The sequence below is a fragment of the Dermochelys coriacea genome, chromosome 10, assembly GCF_009764565.3.
Source record: "Dermochelys coriacea isolate rDerCor1 chromosome 10, rDerCor1.pri.v4, whole genome shotgun sequence".
NCBI lineage: Eukaryota > Metazoa > Chordata > Testudines > Dermochelyidae > Dermochelys > Dermochelys coriacea.
The window spans coordinates 7,454,525-7,476,535 of NC_050077.1; the positions used below are offsets into that span (position 1 = coordinate 7,454,525).

General features: G+C 45.5%; 2 protein-coding genes across 9 annotated transcripts in view; one reads left to right on the forward strand and one right to left on the reverse strand.

Moving 5' to 3' along the window:
- Positions 1-1,094: 1,094 nt before the first annotated feature.
- Positions 1,095-20,184, reverse strand: DRC3 (dynein regulatory complex subunit 3). Of its 6 annotated transcripts, none has more exons than XM_038418583.2 (14): positions 19,893-20,184; positions 19,510-19,575; positions 18,940-19,116; positions 17,175-17,291; positions 14,416-14,582; positions 13,390-13,536; positions 12,932-13,051; positions 11,521-11,633; positions 9,882-10,056; positions 6,954-7,085; positions 5,703-5,773; positions 4,622-4,745; positions 1,644-1,775; positions 1,095-1,385 (listed from the first exon to the last, which is right to left on the reverse strand). In XM_038418583.2, exons 3-14 carry the CDS (start codon positions 19,097-19,099, stop codon positions 1,272-1,274), a joined length of 1,572 nt encoding a protein of 523 aa, XP_038274511.1. In that variant the 5' UTR covers positions 19,100-19,116; positions 19,510-19,575; positions 19,893-20,184; the 3' UTR covers positions 1,095-1,271. The 6 variants fall into 6 exon arrangements, with proteins under 6 accessions (XP_038274511.1, XP_038274509.1, XP_043350333.1 ...); XM_038418581.2 differs by having other exon boundaries at positions 19,875-20,184; XM_043494398.1 differs by having other exon boundaries at positions 19,510-19,563; positions 19,869-20,184.
- A 291-nt stretch (positions 20,185-20,475) lies between these two features.
- The window catches only part of TOM1L2 (target of myb1 like 2 membrane trafficking protein), a 66,211-nt gene continuing 64,675 nt past the window's right edge, over positions 20,476-22,011 (forward strand). Inside the window, exon 1 of one of the 3 annotated variants that reach the window (XM_038419476.2) lies at positions 20,476-20,707. In XM_038419476.2, coding sequence (XP_038275404.1) covers positions 20,656-20,707 — 52 coding nt within the window. In that variant the 5' untranslated portion in view covers positions 20,476-20,655. The remainder of the gene's footprint in view (positions 20,708-22,011) is intronic. The other 2 variants (XM_038419475.2, XM_038419477.2) reach the window with 2 other exon arrangements.

Genomic DNA, 22,011 nt, shown 5'->3' on the forward strand with positions numbered 1-22,011 from the left:
CCCGACGTTCAGGGGTGTTTGGCCCCTGGGCTTTCATTTAGGCTAGTCTCTGAAGACTTCAGACTCTTAAGGGAAAAGAAAATATCAGCTGGGCAGTTGTTATGAAAACCTCCTATGAGCACGACCACCTCTGGAATCCTCATTTAGAATGAGTTTCATTTCCAGTTAACACTCGGGGGAATCAGTAGTGCCAGCATTTTCATAAGTGACCACAGACTTGGGGCCCCTTCATTTCCGGGTGCCCAACTACACATGTAGGGCTTGACCTTCCAGAGGGGCTGAGCACCCACAGAGCCCATTGATTTCAATTGGAGCCACGAGTGCTCAGCTCTGCTGAAAAGCCAGAGCCCATGTGCAGCCAGTTGGTGCTGTTTCTCAGTGAGCAGGCATGGTGTTAGCAATGACCAGAGGAGAGCTGTTCTCAAACAAGCCCAAGGGAGGATAGTGTTTTGTCAGCTGAACTAGAGCAACTTCCATCAGCCCATAGGAAGGGCTGGAAAATTTGCCAGGAAAGGAGGCGTGGAAGTCTTGGGGTATTTGGCCCTTTCCCAAACTGCACAGCCACATCCGTTCCACAAGCATGGGTTTCCCTTCTTTCCTCCCTTCAGTGCCCTGCCTCCAGCAAGAAAGGAGTCCAAGCTCCCTGCCAAGCAAACGGAGCAGCTGCTGCTGAGCGAGGAGGAAAATTAATGACTCAGCCCTGAGAAGCCACGGGTGAGCTTCTGCAGAATCACTGGTCTTCCTCCCTGCTGGTCAGAGGCCACTCTGGGCATGCTGCAGGAAGCTGCCTTAGTGTGGGGCAGAGGAAAGAGAAGGCTACCGGGGGTGCAGAGCCTCAAACCTCAGGCTTCCTGGGCCAGAAACCCACGCTTGTTGGGGAGGTGGTGGTTAGTCCAATGGAGAGTGTTCTCTTCCCCATCACAGTCTCGTGCCAGCTGCTGCATGAATCCCAGGCTCCTAACGCTGCCTTCCAGGCATGGCCTGGTGTTGGAGAATCGCAGCTCAATCAGGGACCCAGCTGTTTGTGAGCTGGCTTTGATTTGCACCGTAAGTCTCAGAGGGCTTCAAAGCAAAATCCTCAGCTCCTTTTTAAGAACTTTTCCAAACAAAAATGGTATTTTTATTTGCAAATGATTTTTTGGGGGGGGAGGGGTTACACTCCAGGATGAAACATCCCCATCAGTGAGTATTTACACGGGAGCTGTCAGAAATGGTGAGGCGCACCTGTTAATCACCAAGGTCTGTGTCCTAACAGGGGAGCCACTGTTGGCCTACTCCACCTGTTCCAGGCTTTCCATGTTGTCCAGCTCCTCCTGCAGATGGTCAATGTATTGATTAATCTCTCTCACACGGTTGCGGTTTCTGCTGATCTCGTTCTTGTGAACCTGAGGAGAGTGCGATCAGACAGTGGGTCCTTGGGCTTATTTCAAACCTTCAGTCACCTGCGGTAGCCAAAGGGCCCAGCAGAAAGTTAGGAGATACCTCCCCCAGCCCTTCTGACTCCCTGCTACATTGGCTGGATCCTGGTGCATTTCTGCCTGCTGCACTAGGAAGAAGCTGCAGGCCAGTATGCTTTCATTGCCTTGCTGCTTGTCTTTTCCCTGAACAGGGTTTTGCTCCCCGAGCCGCAGGGGTTTCCTTACCTCCTCAATCACCGAAGAGGACCAGCTCTTGGCTTTGGTGATGATGTCATCCTCTCTGTTATCGATCTTCAGCAGGTGGATATCGTGGGAGGCGTTCACTGCGTTGACGATGGTGTCTTTGTCCACAAAAAGCTAGGAAGTGAAATTGACCGAGCGATGGGAGATGTGGATTTTACATATAAATGCAGCAGGTCTCTGAACTAGATGTGGTTCAGTGCGGCACTTGGTAGCACCATCAGAGAAGAAAATAAAAGCTGTCTCTGGTCCATCTCATGCTTTACCTGTTCAAAGCCCTGTACAAACTTAGCCTCACTACAGCGTTGTGTAAGGACTATTTTACAGATATGGAAACTGAGGCAGTGCTGAAGTAACTTGCCAAAGGCTGCATAGCAAGCCAGAGCTGGAAGTAAACTCCTAACCCCATGCTTATTCCTCCAGACTGTGCTGCCTTCCAGCATATGGCAAGCCCATCTTGGCAGTTGTCAGTCCCAGGGAAGGCTGCATATGCTCCAACATGCCTCTCCTAGCAGGTATGGAAAACTGCACTCAGAAGAGGTCGCTTTAATTGGTGTCATTCACTGTGTATCTTTGTTCTGGCACCACAACTTGGAACAGAAGCAGTAGCTTCCCCCTGAGATTTTAAATATGAACCATATTACTATCCTCCTGCAGCCAAGCCTGCCTGTTAAACACCTGAAGATTACTTCTCTGTGGAGATGGCCAGGAGTGAGGAAAACTCGGCATGGGGCAATGGTGCAGGCTGCACTCATAGTCCATAAAGCCGGTAGCTGCCCCTGCCCCGGAGGGCTATTTTCTGAACGCGTGGCACAAAAGTCACTTATTTCCTTCTGACTTTCCCTCCTTACAGCTGTCACTAGTTCTGGAGAAATAATTACCACTGCCTGTCACACCTGGTAGGCAGGGCACCAGCTCAGAGAATCTGCCATGCTAGGCTCTGAGCTGGCAGGGTGTTGTCTCAGAGGGGCCTTGGGCAAGCAGGGCACTGGCTCAAAGGGACACTGACATGCTGTTTTGGATGTGTGGATTTCCCTTACAGAAGCTTCTGCGCTGAGCCAATCCCTAAAGAGTGATAGTAAAATTGGGACTAGATATCTCCTATGAAAGCGTGAGAACCCCATTTGCTCCTTAAGCACCTGGAGACATTAGCAGTGATTGGAATGGATCTTAATACAAGTGGTGGAAGCCTGGATCTGTTTATTTTTTAGCTGTAATAGAAATGTTAGAGGAGCAGTACATCTGCTCAGTGCTAAAAATGTGGATTTATTTTTTCAGGGGTGGGGGTAAAGATGGGGAAACCCAGACTGACAAGTGTTAAAACTCTGGGACAGGTAAGGTGTAGTACCCACATTGGGAAGGTAGTCCCTACTATTTCAATCCCCACCCCACCAAACTCCATTGGCTGTAAGAAACTGTCATTTGTTTAATAGCAGCAAAAGGCCCCAGCTAGATGGTAGGCTTCTACCGACATTAAATGGAGAGCCTTCCCAGGTAAGCTTTCTGAGGGGCCAGAATCCAGAAAACTGATATCTGAGCAACATCCCACCCTGTCTGTTCATCTGAAAAACAGATCTTGCATCTGCAAACCTCTATGAAATCTTTTCCCATAATTTTTTTCCTTTAGTTATAAACCTTGGTAAAGAGAGTTGAATAATGTTAGACTGCAAGCTGCATTATGCACTACCTCCATCCACTGCCACTGAAATGCAGCCACCTGGGGCAAATTGCAATAGCAAGGAAGGGGGAGATTTTGGCTAAGGATACCAGCTATAGCACTACACTCTTACAAGTGCACCATGGGAGCTCTACTATTCCCGTAGAGCAGACAGGACCTTGGTTTGTGAGGTCTCAGACCTATGACCTATGTGGAATTCAATGTATCTGCTTCAAAAGGATTGATTGATCTCTGTAGGGATATGAAACAGTAGGGCCAAATAAAACCCTAAATAAGCAGGTGCAACTCTACTGACTTTAAAGGAGTGACAGCCAGGTTACATTTAGCCCACAGGCTCATGGGGTTGGGAAATCTACCAGAAGTGGGAATGGAGTAGTGCATACTGCCCCAAACTCCTGCTGTGTTGGAGGGCTTAGAGATCAGCCCGAGAGAGTCATGCTGACCGGGGAGGGGACAGGGCTAGGCCAGTCAGAATAGACACCTCTCCCGGGCAGCTTCCAGCAGCAGAGCTCTGGCCAGAACACAAACAGGTCTTCATCCCTGGTGGAAAGCTGCAGTGCCATCAGCATCTTTCCTCCCCCATACCAGCAGAGCTGCCCTTGCAGGCCCAGGGGTGAAATTTGTCTAGCACAGTTGCTTTATGGGTACAGGTGTAAGAAAATTCTGGGCTGCAATTTTATGGTCACACACACTGTAACTTTTTAACTCGCGTAGCAACTTTTTATAATTGCTGCAACTTTGAGTGGCCCTATGACCCTGTGCGCCAGCTTGCAAGGCCCCTCACTCAGCTTTGGCATGGCTGCCCCTCCGTCATGCTTGCCTTCAAAAGTCAAGGGGTCTCTTCCATGCCCCTACCATGCTTTGGAGGGGAGGCTGCATGCCTTGGAAGAAGTTGCTGGAGCAAGGGTAGTGCTACTTGGGCAGGTACGCAGAGGGGGTCTTCATTCCTTATCAGGAAACAAGTTGAGGGGAAGTTTGAGACGAGGCTTGTGAGACTCCAAGGGAGTATCTGTCTAGTGCCATGCTGCTGTCTGACCATGCCAAAACCACAACTTCAGCAAACTTCAGCTACAACCTGTGAACCGACAAACCACAACTTCCTTGCAGCCTTTGGGAGAGGGGTTGAAAGGAAACTACTTCTAGCTTTGGCAAGATAATTCAAAACGATAGTGGGTCTCTGAAACCCAGTCCTGATTGGGAACATGCTGAGCTCCCTTCTTCCTCCACACTCGGGATCCCTGCTTCCTAGAAGAGCCTAAGCTGCATATGCAACTGGGGGCCTCACCAGTCGAACATCATCTGGCATCTCCTCATCAAACTCGCTCTTGACTATCTTCTCCAGCATGTTGATTGCGATCTCCAGCAGTTTCTCGTGGTGATGATTTTCTAGATCCCGGCATTGAGCCATCGTATGGAAGAAGGTTAAGAAACAAAGAACAGTGGCATTTGACTGGCCTCTGACAGGCTGGACCTAGTGCTGAACATCATCAACAATCTACAGAGAATGACGTTCTACATAAACAAGCACTGCTAACCCTAAAAGGGGATTAGTCCACTTCCTGTGAAGCAGGTGACCAGTAAAAACTCTGCTTCCTTGAGTTTGCATTGCAAACCCCCAAAAGGAATTGAGCTGACTGGTGGAGAAGGTCTCGGAGTGTTCAAAAGCAATCCTTCCCCCTCACTACCCTCATTGTTACGTTATCCAGAGCTGACACTGGGGACCGTTTGTACAGGAAGCTCAACGAGGCCTTTGTTTGCATGTACAAAACTCCTGAATGTGATAAGCACTTGCACAGGGCTGAGAGGTGTGTGTGTGTGTATATATATATATAAAAATCATTTCACCTGCCACTGCAATGCAACCATTTCTGAGATGGAAGAGGGCAGCTGTTCTAGAGCACGCAGCTGCACAATCTAGGGCACAAAGAGACAGTACAGGAGTTGTTTCAGGTATTTCACCTCTTAAAATGGCAGCAATACACAGTCAGATTTACCAAAAGTTTGCTCAGAAATAGAAGTGGACTTTCAAAGGCACAAAGGGCAGCTAGGAACCTAACTCCCATTGACTTTCACTGAGAATTAGGTACCTAACTCTGTAATTTCATTACATCCTCATCACTGAGTTGTGTAGTAGTTCCTGTGTTGTCTTGCTGAGAATATGGTAGAGAAGTATTTGAACAGAATCTGTATTTCATGAACAAGGAAATGTTCCTAAGAATTAATCAAAGCCTACAACAATCCATTTCCACACAATGAGTGCTGACTTCCAGCCCTTGCACTAATCTTGTAAAGTGAAGCAATACCTTTGCTGTGGCACACGTTTATATTACACAGAGTTCCAGGCCAGTAGACTGCCAAAAGGATATATCCCTTGGACGTTCTCAATAAATGATGACACCTGGTCAGCAATGTTTCTTTCAAAATCCTTTATTATTTCCTTAACAGGAAAAAGAAAAAGGAAAATTTACCAAGTACTCAAACACAGTACAACACAGATCAGAACCAGGGAGGAGCCTAAAATGCAGTATACTTTTGATCTGATCTACCAGTTTTAATCAGCACTGCTGAGGACTGAAGGTACCTCAGATAAATTAATTGTGCTGAAGTACTGAAAGGCATGTGCTTTTCTGCACTGGTATGCAAATCTCAGGGAAGATTAGACTCAATCCTTTTGGGAAGAGTTGATGGAGCGATGCATTTATAAACAGACTCTGGGAAGTTCACTCCATCATATCACTTCGAACCTTCTATGTACATTATGACTAGAGAACATTTTGTCTCTGATTAGAGACAGGTGTCGAAGTTTCTCATTCTGTTTATGAGGCTGCAGGCTTCTCGCCTTCTTGAAGACTTTGCCATCAGGAGCATAAGTAACAGCTAGGATTATGAGAGCTTTTGTTTAAATCCTGGAAGGTGGGTGCTGCTTCTTGCTGCCTCTCTCAAAAACAGGATAGTCTCTTAGAGCTTCTGCTTTCCATAACATCCCTAATAAAATGTTTAAAACATTCCAGTGCCTCAAACAGGGCATGTGAAAAAGCACCTCTGATATTTCTGCAAAATCTGTCGGTAACCATTTAAATAAATAAATTAGTCCCCTCCCCATCCCAGATTTGCTAAGCATCCGCTTTGAACTCCGCTACAAGCTACCATACTCATGCTCCCAGTGGGGTGCTCAGGAAAGTGGACTAACTTGGGGTTGGGGCATGAGTGTAATTTTTTGGTCATAGCAATGATCCCTTTGAAAGAATCACACCCCTAGAACCTTAAAAAGGTGTCTTATACTAGGGGGCAACTTCCACAGTCAGGTCCACAACATGGCCCAATAACCTCCCAGATGATCTTTTAGCCAAAGCCGATGCCTTCATCCTCGGGAGCAGTGCGTGAATAGTAAGTTCCAATGCAACATAGAAATACACTGGGTCCAATTCTCCGCTGCCTTGCGCTTAGTGTACTCACTCCTGTGCGGAGTGAGAATAAAGCCAGTGTCAGACATTACCCAGAATGATAGAGTTCTACGCTAATTCTGCACAAGTGGGACTACGCAAGGTGTAAGGCAACAGAGAATCAGCCCCAGTGTTCTCTATCTGAAGCTTAGCAGATCTATCCCCTTGCCTTACCTCTAGCTGGTCAACCGTCTGCATTTCCAGGGTCATAAGTGTGTCTGACAGCTGACTGAGGTCCTCATTGTACTTTACGAGTTTAGAGTCCGCAATCTCAAAATTACTCATGTTTTGAATGACGTCCAACAGCTAAACATAGAGAGACATACAATATCATTTGTGCTCACCATTCCATTGCAATTTAATTAACTGTTAAATACATGAGAAAACTTCTGGCTCACAATTGGCTGAAATGAAATGTAATGGCTTGCTAAGTGGCTGTGGTTTACATACACAGAGGTCAATAATACTGAGGTTCTCTACAATGTTAACCTACAAGATTCCACTGCAGCAAGTTGTGTGAAAATTCTAATTTATTTGCCAGTCAGCAAATGACTTTTCCTAGACCTTCTACTTCAACTCACATGTAGAAAGTTGATGTCAAAAGGAAAAACTATAAGCCTTCTGCAATGCATGGCTATGGGGAAAGACTTCCAATTACTCCTTATTAAGAAATGCAGGTTTAAATCCTGATCCCTTGGAAGTCAAGGAGAATTTTGCCTGACTTCAATGGGCCCAGGATTTTGCACTCGGAAGATATGTAATAGAACATCACAAGTAATGAGTTCTTGTTACACTGAACGACAATAAATCGTGCTCTTCAAAGTTAAATACTGACATCAGCCTCACAGCGGTCAATAATCTTAATATTGCTGAGCAATGTATATGCTAAGCAAAGGTTATTTTCAAGAAGCGTCTTGGTAATAAATCTCTCCTACTGAAATCTGAGCATTAAAAATATATTTTGAAGGAGCCTAATGCACCTCACAGTTGGAGCCAATAGAAGGGGCTAAAATTAGGCAAGAACCATTGCAAGAGAGCTATCTGTAAATCAAATAAAATTATGCAGACACTATAATGTTAAATGGGCATGTCTTTATATAATTTAATCAAGCCAGGAGGCCCCAAGCAATTACAACCAGGCTCCTGTTAGCAACACCTGCTGCTTTAGGGCTTTGGCATAATTCTTTGCTCCTTAACCAGCTTCAGAGCAAGCTACGCTGTCTTGCAGTTCATATAGACCTGTGTGATGGAATTATAGCTAGGCAAATGCAGCCTAGCAATGGTTTATATTTTATCACCTTCTAATCTCCTCCCACCCATTTTTAAACTGGTATTACTAAGCCTGCAAGATTCATTTATCAGCATTTCTGACTGACTCTGACTCCCTCTGTCACCTTGACCAGCTCACTTAGGTCAGAATTTTTCATATGCAACAAGGTGCCTACATTCAGCACCTAAATCCATATCTAAGCTTGTAAGCAGGCAGAATTCCTATGCTGCTCTGAGAAACACACAGACATATTGCCTAAAATCCAGACTTATCCCCATTTTGAGTGTGGATTTATTGGTAACTCAAATAAAAACACTTTTGGGCTGGGACTGTCTTTTTGTTCCGTTTGTACAGTACCCAGCACAACGGGGTCGTGAACATATTCCTAAGTGTTCTTCCCCCACGGTTGTTTTTCCTCCCCCCAGGATTTCCATTCAACACCTCTGAGGCCTCAACCCGACTTATACCCTGACTGGAGTTAAGTCCACTTGCTCATCTGAGTCAGTGTTAACATACACTGTGCCTGCACACAGGATTCAAGCACTTGGTAACAGAATGACTCAGCATCCTGCCACCTTGTTACAAAGCACCTACATAAAAGCAGCCTGTTTTCAGAGGTGCTGAGCACAGGGGATCATGAGCGGCTTGTTCTGTACAGCTGACAAAGCCCTTTACCAGGGTTTAGTCAAGCTGATATTTCCATGGATCTCTAGAAACAATAACTGCCCCGCTATTTTAAATGGTTAGAAAGGGATGCTGCTCAAAGCTATGACCTTGCCTTCCCCAGTGATGTGGGCTGCAGCGCTCTGGAAAGCGGAGCTGGTTGGAAAATGGAATTTGCTGCCAAAATATTCAAAGAAAATGAACTTTTTTTTTTCTGTTTAAAAAGTTATTTCGTGGATTCTTTTTTTACAAAATGAATTGAAACCAAAATGATTTGAATAAATCATTGTTTGCAGCGTCGTTGTAGCCATCTTGGTCCCAGGATAAGGAGACAAGGAGGGTGAGGTAATATCTTTTATTGGACCAGCTTCTGTTGGTGAGAGACAAGCTTTCGAGGTTCCCTGTTGGGAAGAAGAGCTCTGTGTAGCTCGAAAGCTTGTCTCTCTCACCAACTGACATTGGTCCAATAAAAGACTGGTCACTCATCTTGTCTCTTGAATAAATAATGATCATCTTATCAGATTTTCCCTTTCCTTCTCCTTTTCCAGTGGAGGCAGAGTACATGGGTATGGACCAAAAAGCAAAGATAAAATGAAAACTTCTGAATCAAAAATTTTTCATTTCAGTTAGTTTCAGAAAAAATTTGTGTGACCATTTTCATTTTCTTAAAAAAAAAAATCACTCATTTTTTGGTGGAAAAAAATTTCAGTTAATCTTTGACAGCTCTCTTGCCATGCCTTTAAGAAGAACCATTAACATGAAGACTTGTCTGTAGTAGGAAATGACTTTGTGTTATCATTACATTGAATACACAGAGACAAGGACTTTCATGTTTTAAAACCACATCAGCTGGTGTGCTTAGTTCCAAAGGCCAGGTTTAACCACTTCCAGTTGATCTGATTTTAAACACACCAGTCCTTGTCTATACTGAGTGCTAGGTCATGCTCGATATTATGTTAGTTAACACAATGTCAATCCCTCCAGTGTAGACAAGCCCCTAGAAACATATACAGTAAGATCTGGGGCCAGATTCTGATTTCCCTTACCCTAGTGTAAACCTGGAGTCATTAAACTGATCTCAGTGGTGTTACTCCATACATCCCTGAGATCAGAGTTTGGTCTCTGATACATAGAAATCATTTCAAGAAATAAAAACTGTAATCAAATACCCCCTGGTTGTCATTTTCAAAATCTAGGATTATTTTTGTGCCCTGCTGTTGACTGTCCTGCATCGCTTCTTGAAGGCACTCGTAGAAGGTTGAGACTTCAGCTTGTCGCTTTTCATGCTCTTTCAGACCATAGGCAAAGAGGTTCTCACAAATTAATACAAATTTACTCTTGTATGTGAAACCAGAGTCAAGGTATATAATCTGTAATAGTTTAAATGAGTCAGCACACTAAGCATGGCTGCATGATAATCAACACTGCTCTATTGTATCCAGCTACTACCAACCTAAATGCAAGGCAAAGCATCTTGACAGATAACTTCACTGAGCTCACTGACAGTTGAGGTGCTGAGCTGAGCATTTTTCACCTTGAAGGCTTGGGCCACATCATCTTTTCGCACTGGGGTTTTGCTACCTTAACTGTGTAGAGAGGGCAACATGGTGGGCACAAAAGGAAACCTGTGCATTTGTCCCTGACCCTTCTGCCATTCAAGTAGAACGGAGCATCTGACCCTATTTATCTGTCTCCATAGCTGTGAGTACAGGATTTGTAAAGTTAATAAATCCTGCTCCAGAGCCAAAAGCCAGAGCCCCAAACACACTGATTTGGTAGCACCACAAAGATAATGGCTATTGTGGGGAAGGGTTGCAAGTTGCTTGGCAATGGAATTGTTTCAAGTCTATTATATTTAGTCTCTGATGAACTTTCCTGACAACAGTGTCTAGCAATCATAAGCAAGGTCACATGTGGAGCCTTACTAATGTTCAATTAATCTGAGCTAGAAAAGGAAAGATACAATGATCTGCTTTTTGATCATTGTCCAGGATCAGTGGTTAGAAAAATGTACCAGCTGTGAATGTTTTTGTATTGGTCCTACAGGGTTAGTGTTTCTAAATGGCAGATTTTGAGTTTATAAGATCAAAAGCTTGTTTCTCTGACCAATAGAAGTTGGTCCAATAAAAGATATTACCTCATCCACCTTGTCTCTCTGACATCCTGGGACCGACATGGCTACCACAATACTGCAGAAACCAGCACGTTGTGAGATATTGCACTTGAATAATCCTGATTATTCTTACTGTGCCCTACCACTTCAACAGTAACATGACTTTAGTAATTGCTATTGCACAATCTGCTGCAGATCGTAAATTAAATCTCTATGCCATGTGAAAGGTTGGATGCATTCTGAGCTTTAAGAGACTGCAAGTGCCCTGATTTCTAGAGGTTCAGAAGGCATTGGCTTTTAATAGCAAGTCTGATTCAAGTGGAGAAAAAGCAAGATGATAATGAGAATGATGTGATTGTAAAACTCTGAAATCTCATGACTGTCAGCATTGGAAGCAAGCCTTTTATACAAATGGGATTTCCTAATTTGGGGTTTCCAGTTTGCCAATGGGACAAAGCATTTGTTTATAGCCCTTGTGTTTAATGAAATATCAGACCTTAAAACTGTCAATGGTCTCACGTCTAGCAGTACTTTTAAGGCACTGGTCCAAGACTGAATACAGCAAGTCTCCAATCTCAGATCAATATAGCTTTCAGTTCTGCATAAAAAGAACAGATGAAGTGTCCCTGTTGATGCACATCCTTGTGAACTGAAGTCATCAGCTTTTATCACTAGATTTTCTAACAGAAGGATATGTCTCCAGCAGGTCAGCCATTCCAGGGAGGTAAGCCAGCCTGGCAGCTTCTGTATCTTCTGTGTACATACTCTCAAATAAGAAGGATCCATTCAGGTGCTCGACGTAAGCAGCCTTTGGAGAGAATCAGTACAATATTTAAAAAAAAAAAAAAAAAAAAAAAAAAACACACACCCACAAAGAGCACCAACTTGCTGCAGAACTTATGTAACACCTTGCTTCTTCTTACAAAGTGCTAAGGACGGTTTAGTCAGGCTGAATGGCCCACTGAAATCAATGGCACCTAAATATCTTTGAGGATCTGGGCTGACATTATTAACTCTCCAGTTCTGAATGACGGGTGCCTCCTGTTGTGGAATGTGAAGCTCATAACAATGGACCAGATCATTATTACTATGTAGTGGGGGGAGGTTTTTTAAGCTTTCCAAGGAAAACACTCTAAAATCGTTGATAAGTCCTCTACTGGAATTAGACAGTGGCTCCTTCACCAAACAATGTGACAGAGCAGTTCAATTCCACTTTGTGGTCCTGCAATATGCTATCTAAGCTACTCAGGCATAAGCGGGACAGATTTTGTGAGACCCTATGCAAAGGAAGACATGAAGGGCTCCATGCAGGTTCCTCAGCACCTATTACCTTTCCTCCCTGATTCTATCTCCATGTATTCGGCACTCTTCCATGTCAATTTTAATGCACAGGGATCTATGTCATTGTGGGGATGGCACAGGCCTCCAACAGCCACCCTGTGGAAGTGCTCCTCTGATCGCCATCTGCTCCTTGCTCTGCCCATGTGCTTTGAGAGGGGAGCAATGCTGATGCCAAGCAGAGTGCGTGGAATAAGCAAGTGGTGTGGAAACAAACCTGTAGCACTGCCATATTGCCAGGAGATGAATGGAGGCAGGAGAGCACCACTCAGACAGCCTGGGGGTAGCTGAGGGCACCACTCTGCTCTATCCCATTCTCACTACATACCTTGACAGTTTCCCCATTGGGATCTTGCAATCACTCGTAAGATTAAATTAATACTGCAATATTATCCATTCACTAAGTCTGAAGGGGGAAAATCACTGCACTGTGAATAATGCTAACAGCTCCATCAGATCGGATATGGTGTTAATCTAGCATCAGGCTGACAAGAAACCAAACTATGATTTACTCTGGAGCTTCCCTAGGTCTGTCATGTAGGTTTCGTTGTTCAGCCTAATGAATTATGTTCCTCCATATCATGCGTATGACATAGCAGCTTCAGTTTTCATTCAAAAAGGTGAGATTTACAGACCTCAGAGATTAACACTGACTGTATTTTTATCTCAATCAATGTTAACCTCCCATTAAATCTTCTAACGGGTAAAAGAGAAGCCATTTGGTTTCTTTGCAGTGCGGTAACAGACAGTCAGCCCCAGAGAACGTACCTTGTGATGCTCCAACTCTTTCTGCTTAGCCTGCTCTTCCACCAGCTTAGCCAGGGCCTGAGCTTCACCTTGCTTTAGCTCATCAATGACATACTGATATTTTATTTCTGCAAGTTCTCGCTAGGAAATACAAACAAAGAAAACAATTGGGGTAGATTACCCTGTCTCCTAATAAATCTGGGTCAGATACAGCTCTCTGTGTAATGTACATCCAGACTACTGTTGCTTTCCTATGTTAAGTGTAATCTACATCCTGTGCATATTAAAAATCAGGCCCAGGGAGGACATTTCTGATGGCTCTTATTTGTCTAGGTAGTATTTCAGTAAGACAGCAACTGAAAAAAGAGTTACTCTAACCCTCTGAATGCTGGTATATTCCCAGAGTGCCAGCAAGATGAATGCTTTGGAAAGTGTGTGTCTCCAAATGGTTAAATAAAGGGGAAGGTGGAAGTACTTACTGTGTTGTCATCCACAAGCCTGAAGTCCAAGTACACCAGATCTGGAAGGTGAGCGGCAATAAACATTGAATACTGTTCATTTTCGCAGACAGGGTTCCCAGTGAGATTCAATGTGCGTAGGTTTTTAAATTTCCTGAGATAGACCACCTATGCCAAAAGAAAGGAGATGCTGCATTCCCGCACGCCATGGGAACAACAAGCAGCAATGCCTTGAAATTCATGACATTTATCATCTCCATCCTAGCTCAGGACCTTGCTCACATCTCCATCCTTCAGAAAGAGCTGGCACAACACATTGACTGAATGTCTAAGCACAATTACAGGTTTAAAGCAGTAGCTTCTAGCACAGTGTTGAACCGTTTTATTTGAGAAAGAAACTGCTTTCTATATGGTTCTTATACATACAGTATAACTCTTATTGTGGACACACAATCTGTGGGCTTAGTGATGCAGCCTTTATATGGATGGATGATAAGCTTCCAGGGGTCTCAGACTAATAAAACTGCCCTCCATAAAGGCTCAAGCATAACATTAAAGCACCCAAAATAAATCTTTGCCTCTGTTTTCTGTTCACATCAGCTATTTCCCCTTTTTCGGTTCCACTGGAGTCAACAGGAGTTTTGCCATTGATATCAATCGTAGCAAGATCTGGCCCAATGAGTAAATAATCCAAAAATGGGAAAAGGTAGCTGAAATAAGTATTTCCTACTTGAATATCTTACTAGAACCTTACTTTAGACTATACAGAAAGTGACACTTTCAAGAGTAAGTCGCCCCTCTAAAAAGGTGTTCCGATTCAGTGAGAGGTGGCAATATAAGAATAACAGAGAGATAGAGGATATGTATGAAGGTGTGTGGATATATTTGGGGAGAAAGAGATGGATGGACAGATAATGGATATATGGGGAAAAAGGGATGGATGGACAATGGGTATATATGGGGATGGAGGAAGGGGAAGACTGATATATGGATAGATACATTAGAAAGGAAGGAAGGAAACGATGGCAAAAACAATGGGATTCTTACGTTTTCCAAAGCAGTTAGATTATTGTTTCCTATAGAGAAGACCTGTAGTTCTTGAAGTGTGTCCAGATTCTCAATCTTAGATATTCTATTATTGTAGAGGCTCAAGTCCTGCAGTTTAACCAGAGCTTCCAGACCTTCAATGACTTCAATATTATTGAAGGACAAATCTAGGGGAAAAAAAAAAATCAAGAAGTTTTACAAGCAAATTGTTTGATCTTCAACTAAATATCATTGCTTGGGGCCTGCAGTTCAGTTTGTACCTTTCATCTAGCATATATAAAGTGTTTTTCCTGACAGTGATCAGTATTGCTGATGAAGCCCTAAGAAGGGCTCTGCATAAAACCACCACTCTTTTGGAAAAGAAGAAATAGATGCAACTTTTTGTACCACTTGTCCATGCAACTCTTAAATCAGACAGAGGAGTCACTGAAGTCCTCCTCTACCCAGAGGTTGTGTGCATGACCAGCACGTGGCTCCTAACTCTTAGTGGCACAGAGAGCAAGAGATATAGAGAAGAAATCCATCTATGTCTCTTTTATGGAAGTGCATAGCACAGGGGAACAGGTTAGGAAATGCATAAAGAGATGCAATTTACAAGAAAATTTCTGCAACAAATTTGAGAGCACCAGCTAGCTTTCTTTCCCTTAGACTGTTACCTGCATCACAAAATCATCACCCCAGTGGTGATGCACCCTGGGCCAACTCCTGCTCCCGGTTCATGCAACCCCAATAAAATCAGTGGAGATACACCAGGGAAGAGTTTGCACATTGTGGCTATTTGACTCACGGATACTTTCACTCATCTTATTCTTCAAGAACATCCCATTCAGTACCTAAACTTATATAAAGATCTAGAGTAAAAATTTCAAGTGTATAAGTGATTTAGGAGCCTACTTCCCATTTTCAACAGACTTAGACACTTGGGAGCCTACAGCCTATTGACTTTCAATGAGACTTTGGCTCCAAAGTGCCTGAATCACTTTTGAAATTGGGACTTAGGCTCCTAAGTCAGTTAAGCATTTTTGAAATGACACCCTAAGATGAGACTTCCTAAGACAGAAGATAGACAGAGATTCTTCAGGCAGCTTTGAAAATCTCAGTCCCCCCAAAAATGTTTTCTTAAATATATATTTTTAATACTTTAGTTACAAACAAAAAGATTTTATGATATTCATGTCCTCTGACATTTGACAATCAAATTGAGGGGCACTTCAGAGAGCTGATTATATCCCTGGGGAATGTCTCCCTTAGCAGTGTTTGAGAAGGGGCATAACATCCTGTTTTCATTGTGGAGCTGCAGATGGTGAGAGACGCTTTTGTTCGGAGTAGAACTGAGCTCCACTGTATTCAAGTTCTTCGAGCTGCACGATGACATCATCAGGATGGTTTTTGTTTTATTTCAAAGAGGTTGATATGCCCAAAACAACACTCTTTGGAAATGGATTCCTGATGCTAGTAAAGCAGCTAGATCATGAATGGAAGCTAGAGTTCTAGGACGCTACTGGCAGACTCAGAATAGTGGCCAGAGAAGGACAGATCTCTAGATCTTAAGAGTTTACTCTCTCTATATTAATTACTTGGATGCTACCAAACATAACAGGCATATCTGGCAAAATGCCCCGTACTACAATACCAGATTTATCAGGTGCATCCTCCTGAACATACCAGCAAATGACTGAGTCTGGGGTAACAGCAATGAAGGTGGTCCAAACCTCTCCTCACAGTGTCACAGCCTGGAGCGTACATTCAAGCAAAACACCCGTTGATTTACTTCAGTGGGTCTTTGCCTGAACAAGGACTGAGTAAGCAGGGCTGGGCTGAAGGCCAAACTCCAGCTTCACCCTGGTGTACCACCACTGAAATCAATGCAGTAGTGAATCAGGCCCCAAGTCTCTTTGTCATGGGCCTGAGCCAGTGGAGCATCTCGCAACATGAGCTCGCCTAGTCTTACAGCAGTCACATTAATATTTGACTCCAAATGGCCAGCTCTGGGGCCTTACATGCCACAAAGTACAAAACAGGCTTTTGTTGGCTCAAACAACAAAGGCGCAGTCAGAGTTCATCCCTGATCAGGCCTGGCTTCTTGGGTTAAGCCAGATGGACCTCATTCCTCCTCTGTCCCAGCTTTACTCAGAACTAGTCCCTGGAAGCAGCCAGCCCTTTTTATCCCACCTGCTGGGCCCTGATTAGTTTCTGGCTCCTCCTAGTCCTTCTAGCTGCTGGAGGTCCGATTTTCACTGGTTCCACCCACAGCTGATCCCAGGTGGCCTTTCTTAGCAGCTCCTGGAGATCTAAACTCTGTGCTTTTTTTCCCCAGGACACTTTCTTTGGGCAGGGTGCGCCAAGGTCGCAGGGTCTTCATCTGGAGGCAACAAATAGCTGGTACATCCCATCATATTCTATAACTCTTCCCCATGCTAGCATGGGGTGATTATTGCCAGTATTTCCTTCCAGACACCATTACAATGGAATTTAATATCTTGTGTAGGCATTTCAAAGTACAATTCCATTTCATTCTAGAAGTGCAGCATACCCAATCTACAGACACCAATTTCATTTCAACTATCAAGCAAAATACATACAACATATACTAAAGGCTGAGCCATCAATCAACAGTACCACTAACTGCCTTTTTTCAGTTATGACATGGACCTGAATCTGATCTCACTTACACCAGTGTAACTCCACTGATTTCAATGGAACTACTCCTGCTTTACACCAGTACAAGGTGAAGCCAGCCTCATACCCTAAGCTCTTACCAAGCCAGATTAGGTGAACCAGATTATCCAACGCCTCTATCTTCTCAATGATGTTGTTGTCTAGCTGCAGCTTAGTCAGATTCACAAACTGCCAGAGGTTATCAATCTTCAAAATATCTAAACACACCGAAAAAAAATACTGCGGTTCACACACCCCAGACTTTAGTTGCAACACACACTATATTGTACTAGTGACACATACCCAACATTACCTCTCTGAGCAGATTATGATGGTGCACTGGTGTGTGAAGAGCACCGTGGAGACTGCTAAGAGGTCCTTAGGCTAGATGAGAGTTTAGATTGAAACAGCTGGGATAACCTCATTGTCTTACACCACTGCTAATCAGTACTACCAGGAAGTCTTTGAGGGGATGCTGACTGCAACACTGCAGTCAAGAGTTGCTTTATGGATTCGCTACAAGAAGGCCTTGACCTTCACTTTGATTTCCAACTTAAAGAGTGAGGCTTGGAATGAGACAGTACTTTCCTCTGAAGTTGCAGGCTACTGGTGGGTAGTGGCTAATTGTAAACAGCTACCCTATCACATTAGAAAGTTACACTGCATTCTGTAATGCTCTTCACCTGCTGAGGTTATGGAATCATTGCATGAGAACAAGGTGGAACTACTATGAGAATTACAATTCAATTTTTACGCATCATATAGCCTTCTGTCTGGAGTGAAAACAAGAGTTATTGCGTTTTGATTTTTGGAGAAAATTAGACACATGAGGGCAGGCTGATATGGATTACAGCAAAACATTGGGGTCATGGTGATGGAATGCATAGGAAATTCTCGTTTCCCTTCTTTTTATACGAATGGGAGTTGAGATAAAGAGTAGGAGTAGAAATACAGAAGTGGAAAACCACATAAAAAACACGCTTTGACCTCAGACAAACATGGCATGATTTTTTTTAACGTTAGGCATGCAACGGCATGTGAAAAATGTGCACACAACTGCACACTCTGCTTGCAAGCAAATGCATGCACAAATCAGGAAATGGTGTGTGCAAATTACCAGAAGTCATCAATTGCACACACAGTTACCTCATTGGCATGCACACAATCATGATAACTGCATGAACAAACTAAGTGTACATTTTGCTCATCAACTTATTTTAATTTTTGTGTATTAATTTACTGTTGGTTTGACAGTACTAGGGACCAAATTCCTATATCCACACAGTAATGGGGCACACTTCTCCCACACCTCCTCTAGCATGTACCTAAACCTGCAATGGGAAGGGCAAGTGGGTAATTCAGTCTCCTTCAGCAATTAAATCCTTGGCCTCTTTGCTGAGCCCTTCAACAAAGCTGTCAATCAGTACCAATTGTGGTGATGGGATATTATTTTAATATAGATGCTCGTCCACTCTGAAATGGACTGTGTCCACCATAAGCTACTAAAGTTCCATCAGATGAGGACAACTTGTGGTCACCAGAAGATTGGGTTGGATTTGATTTGGCCTACCACAACAGGGCCAAGCTTGGTTGTGGCCATTAGGTGCCACCACAAGATAAATATTAAATCATAATAGTAATAATTAATAATAACAGAGTTGAGAAGCTTTATAGCACATTACCATTCAGCTAAGCCATCCTGCCCCTAATATTGTAACTATTTCATATGGCTACAGCTAAAAATGTAAATTTAGTCACTTACTATTTACATGACAAATTCCAGGCTAGTCAAGATTATTTAATGACCAGTTTGTCACTTCAAACATACTACTATTATCCTTTAATTTAAAAAAATCTGATACTTACTTCTAAAATCAAGCTGTAGCTCTAAGACATCTTTATAATCAATGCCTTCCCTTTTGGCAAGCTGTCCTAATTCCTCTTGGGGCCCTTGCTCTTCCACAGCTTTTTGAAGCAGCTCTTCATCAATCACATTTGGCTCTATGGTATCATATAACCGACTCATTTTCACACGAAACAGGCCTTCAAGAGCAGAACAAATGGAATCAGACAGTTACCTTTTTCAATGTGTTCACTGAACTGCACGCAGTATACAAAGAAACAATAGCACAGTGGGATATTCTGAGAGTCCAATCCTGCATCAATCAACTCAGACTTATTAGACTTTACTAAACAGCTACCCAGTGCAGGGCCAGAAGATTATCAAACTCATGAGCCCAATCATGATACCATGTAGAAACCCTTACTTGAGTTTAAGGAGATATTTCCATGCAGAAGAACTGCAACATTGGGCACAATGAGTCTGCCCACAAACATCCATGAGCAGTTGCAACAGACTTCCATAGGAGCAGAAGAGGGCCCATCCCACTACAAGATTCCATGGGTGAAATTCATCCTAGTGGAGAGGGCACCTACCAGGCTCTATGTTGGGCCTCCACACAGGTGAATTTTACCTCCGAATAAGACTCGGAGGTATTGTACCTGTCAAAAGATGGTATAATATGCATGTGAGAATTACCAGTAACAGGTTTCTAAACTTTAAACGCCCATCTGACGCTGCAAATTCTGGCATCACTCAGACTGGGGGGGGGGGAATCTACACACGCGCGTGAGACTAGCCTGCCACTCAGCCACCTGCCCAATTGCCACCCGTTCTGCCATGCAACCAGCCACTCACTTGCCACCCAGCCATCTGCCCAGCCTATCCCGCAGCCACCTGTCCATTCAGGCTGCCCACACCCCCGCCCAGCTTGCCCCACACCCACCTGCCCATCACCCACCCAGCCTGCCACTGCCACCTCCCTAGAAGCTCAGCCCGCCCTGCAGGCGGCCGCTCAGCCCGCTCGCCAGCCAGCCGGAGCCCAAGATGCCCAGCAGATGGAGGCCCAGAAGAAGGCGGCCACGCGATCCCCCGGGCACCCAGCCCCAGGGACACTCGGGGGCCCGGCCAGCTCGCCCCACACCATGGGCACTAGGGCTCGCTGCTAAGGAAGCCCGCGCTGTTGCTAAGCGGAGTCATGTGACATCAGGCGCAGGGCGCCCTCGGCGGCTCTCTCCGTCACGTGACAGACCGCGCCCGCCAATCGCAGCTCAGTTCGGCGGTTGACTGAGGAAAGCGGGTCTGAAGCATTTACACCAATCAGAACGCAGAGAAGCAGTGTCGGCCAATCAGAACCGGCTCTAGATCAGGACGGGCTGGAGCGTCAGCGGACTGGTGTGGCCGTTGCCCAATAGCATTGGAGGCTTACCGGAGGGTTGTCCAATGGCGGGTATCGGTAGTGGGGGTTCCTGCCGCTCTTATGTCACTCAACGTGTGAGAGAGGGGGCGTAACTCTGGGGCGGGGGCGCTGATTGGCGGAGAGGGCGTGGAGGCAGGACTGACAGTGATTGGCATGGTCTGCCCCCAATGCAGTCGGGGGAGGTGGGTGGCCAGTGGGGGCTCGGTGGGCGGGCTGTTGACGGCGGCGGAGCCCCCGGTTGGGCAGTGAGGGTGCCGATCAGGGCGAGGAGGGGGCCGCCGCTGGATCGGAGGCCGGGCCGGCTGTTTGTTGTCATCCCAAGATGGAGTTTCTGCTGGGGAATCCGTTCAGCACCCCGGTGGGGCAGAGCCTGGGTGAGGGGGGGCCGGGGCACAGCCGGGCCTGGGGAGGAGGGCGGGGAGCCAGGGGCCGGAGGAGTAAGTGGGGGCAGACCCAGGCTGGGGGTAGAGCCCCAGGGGCAAGGGGGGCCGGGGGAGAGGAGGTGGGGACCGGGGAATAAGGGGGCGCAGAACCTGGGGGAGGGTGAGAGGGGGCCGGGGGAGTAAGTAGGGGCAGAGCCAGGCTGGGTGGGGGGGGAGGAGGAGGGTAGAGCCGGGGGACTAAAGGGGGCAGAGCCAAGCTGGGTGGGGGAGGAGAGAACAGAGTCCGGATGGGAGGGTAAAGGGGGCAGAGCCAGGCTGAATGGGGGAGGAGGGTGGGTAGAGCCTGGGGGGCGGGGGAAGGGGGCAGAGCCAAGCTGGCTGCGGGGAGGAGAGGACAGAGCGGGGGGGGGGGTAGAGCTGGGCTGGAGGAGGAGCCATGCCTGCGGCAGAGCTGGGGAGGGGCAGATCCACGTAAATGGGACCCCAGCCAGTGGGGTGAGGATGGGCTCCAGTAGGGTTAGGCTTGGTGGAGATGGGAGTCCCGCCCCAGAAAAGGGTGGGTGATGGGGGACCCAAGCCCTGGTGGGATCCTGGCACCCTGAGGGTGAGAGCTTGTGGGGTGGGCGGAGGCACTGGCCAGGTAGGGCCTGTTGAGGTGAGTGCTGGGATGCTCATGGGCCTGTTCATTGCAGTGGTCCGTGTTTCCCAGGGTTGTCCCCAGGGCATGGTTTGAAAGGTACAGGTGCCTTACTTCACAAACAAAATTCTGCTGAAATCCCCTTTCTCCTGTGGGTTTCCGTTGACAGCTGAGGTACTATACTAGCACCTGTGCTGTCACAGCAGGGATATAACAGGGCAGGATACCCTGATGCTGCCAAAGCATCATGATGCAGTGGTTCTGCAAAGGGGAACAGAAGTCTCACCTAAGGATCTTGCCCCACTTCAGTCTGCATTTCTAAGCAACCGGTATTATGGTGTCCCAGGAAGTCAATTCCTTCCTAGACCCAAAAAACCTGTATTTAGGCTGCTGCTTCTTTCCCCTGAATATCTGCTTTGGGGGTTGTATGTTTATATTCAAGGAAGGCTGCATAGTTTGGAGGCATAAGCGCAGGCTTAGAAGTCAACAAGTTCCAAGTTTTAATCCTGTCCCTGCTCTTGACACTCTCTCTCTCTCTCTCTCTCTCTCTCTAGACCCTGGCCAAGTAAGTCATGCAGGCTATGTATTCATGTGAGAGGTAGCCCAGGGTGTTGCCCCAACCATCTTCCCAGTGTGTACACAGTTTTACTGATGTTTT

Excerpts from the sequence above, each read along its gene's own strand:
- DRC3 (XM_038418583.2), bottom strand. The coding sequence starts at position 19,099 with ATGAGTCGGTTATATGATACCATAGAGCCAAATGTGATTGATGAAGAG. Across the intron at positions 13,052-13,389 it reads GGCTTGTGGATGACAACACA|CGAGAACTTGCAGAAATAAA; the intron begins GTAAGTACTTCC and ends TGTATTTCCTAG. Across the intron at positions 1,776-4,621 it reads TGCCAGATGATGTTCGACTG|CTTTTTGTGGACAAAGACAC; the intron begins GTGAGGCCCCCA and ends TTCACTTCCTAG.